At 32.9% G+C, this 2,331-nt stretch overlaps 1 protein-coding gene across 1 annotated transcript; it reads right to left on the reverse strand.

Moving 5' to 3' along the window:
• Positions 1–525: 525 nt before the first annotated feature.
• LOC131867027 (MADS-box protein AeAP3-2-like) lies at positions 526–1,957 on the reverse strand. Its single transcript, XM_059215482.1, has 6 exons — positions 1,913–1,957; positions 1,635–1,702; positions 1,429–1,528; positions 877–906; positions 720–761; positions 526–648 (listed from the first exon to the last, which is right to left on the reverse strand). The coding sequence occupies exons 1-6, from the start codon at positions 1,955–1,957 to the stop codon at positions 526–528; spliced, it is 408 nt and encodes a 135-aa protein (XP_059071465.1).
• Positions 1,958–2,331: the final 374 nt, after the last annotated feature.

The raw sequence follows: 2,331 nt of genomic DNA on the forward strand, positions 1-2,331 counted from the left end.
TCCTCATTTTCAGGAGGTAGTTCCCAATTCCAACATAAGACAGACAATGGAGAAATTACCTTCGAAACCTATATTTTACCCTTTCTCAAGATGTTAAAAACTTGCTCAATGCCTTGAAGCTAATAAAAGGTTATTTTATTTTCATCTTTTCTCATCATTCTTGTATGTTCCACATTCTTTCATTTGACGTATGAATGAGTTTTTACTCTTTTCTGACAAATCACCATAAGTCATGGTGTATCACCATCTTTCCTTTTGCATAATTTTATTCTACCTTTTCTCTACGAATCATTAGAGTAAGTTCCTACCTTTTTCTCTACGAACCATTAGTTTTAAACTCTGTTCAATTAGATCAACCCATGCTTTTAGACTTGGATCACATCAAATAGTTGCAATGAAATATGACCATATTGTTTCGTATATAAATAGTTTGGATCACCGCCATCCTTGCAGTACGGTGAGACGGTGCTCCTGCAAACAATCAGCACTACATTTGTTAAACTCCAAATAATGGAAGAATAGAATTTACTTCTGCCATGGTTGTTGAAAGTTTTGCTGCCAAGGGTTGCTAGCTACTCCTGTTGATGGCATTCCAACATTATCATTGACAATTCTCTCTACATATCTCCACTCTTCAGAGAGCTGCATCTATAAGATAGATAATTACATTCTGTAGAATGATAAATACAGTACTAGACGACATTAATTTCTGGACGTACCATTTTGTGTAGTTCATCATTATCTTTTTGCAAGTCATTGCCCTGAATTATTACAACAGTAAGTCATTAGAGAGTCGATTCACATAGAACAATTACTTTAACCAATGAATTAACAGAGAAAAAACTAGATTATAGATCGACTATATATTGCTCGTACCCTCCTTTGGATCTCCTCCACAAGTTGGTTCTGTCACATAGCCTAACAGTTATCAATTAAGCTGAAGAAAGGAAATTCCAGATGCCACAATTGGCATCATGTGTTACATACAATTTCTTATATTTATAGGTGGAATCAAAGTTATTTAATATTTTTCTATTTTTTATTATTTATGTTTATTATTGTAAGAAAAAATATAAGTGTAAACAATTGTAGAGAAGAACAATAACACATAATATTCAGATTTATGTGGAAAAATTTGGTAAAATTAGATCATGAAAAAAACTACGGACAAAATATATTTGATATTGATTTTCAGGAATCTACAGAGTTACAACAATCTCAAAACTGTACTTCAAAACATAACTTCACTAAATGAGATCCATATTGACTTCACAATCCAACAACCACCACATACAATTCCTTTTACATTAATACCATTAATTTGTTAGAATTCACTTCTATAACTCAAAAAAAAAAATCAATTAATTTGTTAGAATTCACTTCTATAACTCAAAAAAAAAATCAATATGCAACATGAAAAAGAGTTACCTTTCTCGCTCTTACTCTATTCATTCCTAGTTGAATCTGGCGGTCCACTTGCTCCAAGTTATTAGTACCCAAAGAAGAAAGTTCCTCCCCCTTTAAATTCCTGACAAGAAAAGTAGAACGAAATTGTGTTCTTCGTAAAAATTAGCTCATGTAAGATACTAAGACGCTAAGAGGCAATACTAGGCATGCAGCCGTTGTAAGCTTACCTAACCATTTTCTCCGTGACCTGTATCTTTTGCATCAATTCTGCCACCTTTTCTGACTGAGATGATGACTACACAATGACAGCAGAATTAAGCACGATCATCTCCATCATACTACAAGAGTAAGCTGGCCAAGGGTGTTTCCCCATCCTTGGCTTAATAGACACATCCAAAATAATTATTTGTTGAACCGATTTGCTTTGAAATGTATAAAGAAGCAACATAGAAAATTTAATTAGAGTTATAATTGTCAGCCTGGTAGAGAGGTCCTAGTTTTCAACCATCTTCTCCAATGTATCAACGTCAGGAGTGCATGTAAATGTCATACAGACGTGTCAAACGAAGGGTGGTCTATGATTAGAAAAAATTATAGAAGAAAATCACCCCTGAAATCCTAAAAGGAAAAAATTGAAAGACAATTAAAATAGTTACTAAGCCTTTGAGGAATTTAATATGTGAATCTAAGATGTTTAAAATTTGGACAATGGTCTCATTGAACTTGTTGGGCAAGGGTGAGAAGACCAAGCTAATTTTCAGGGTAGTTCCAAAATAATGGGATGAGACAGATTTTAATGTCAATTAAGCTAAAGTCATATATAAATAACTTATTAAAATGTGTTTATTAGTTTTCTTTAATTCAAGAGTAATTTTATGGATATATTTTGACAATGACAACATGAACACCACATCAAAAGATGCT

Source organism: Cryptomeria japonica, chromosome 2 (assembly GCF_030272615.1).
Source record: "Cryptomeria japonica chromosome 2, Sugi_1.0, whole genome shotgun sequence".
In the NCBI taxonomy this organism is placed as follows: Eukaryota; Viridiplantae; Streptophyta; class Pinopsida; order Cupressales; family Cupressaceae; genus Cryptomeria; species Cryptomeria japonica.

What these genes read in the sequence shown, in the direction of transcription:
- LOC131867027 (XM_059215482.1), bottom strand. Translation starts at nt 1,957, where the DNA reads ATGACATTTACATGCACTCCTGACGTTGATACATTGGAGAAGATG. An exon ending in GTCACGGAGAAAATGGTTAG is followed by an intron (nt 1,529 to 1,634) that starts GTAAGCTTACAA and finishes TTTTCTTGTCAG; the next exon opens with GAATTTAAAGGGGGAGGAAC. An exon ending in TGGAGGAGATCCAAAGGAGG is followed by an intron (nt 762 to 876) that starts GTACGAGCAATA and finishes GTAATAATTCAG; the next exon opens with GGCAATGACTTGCAAAAAGA.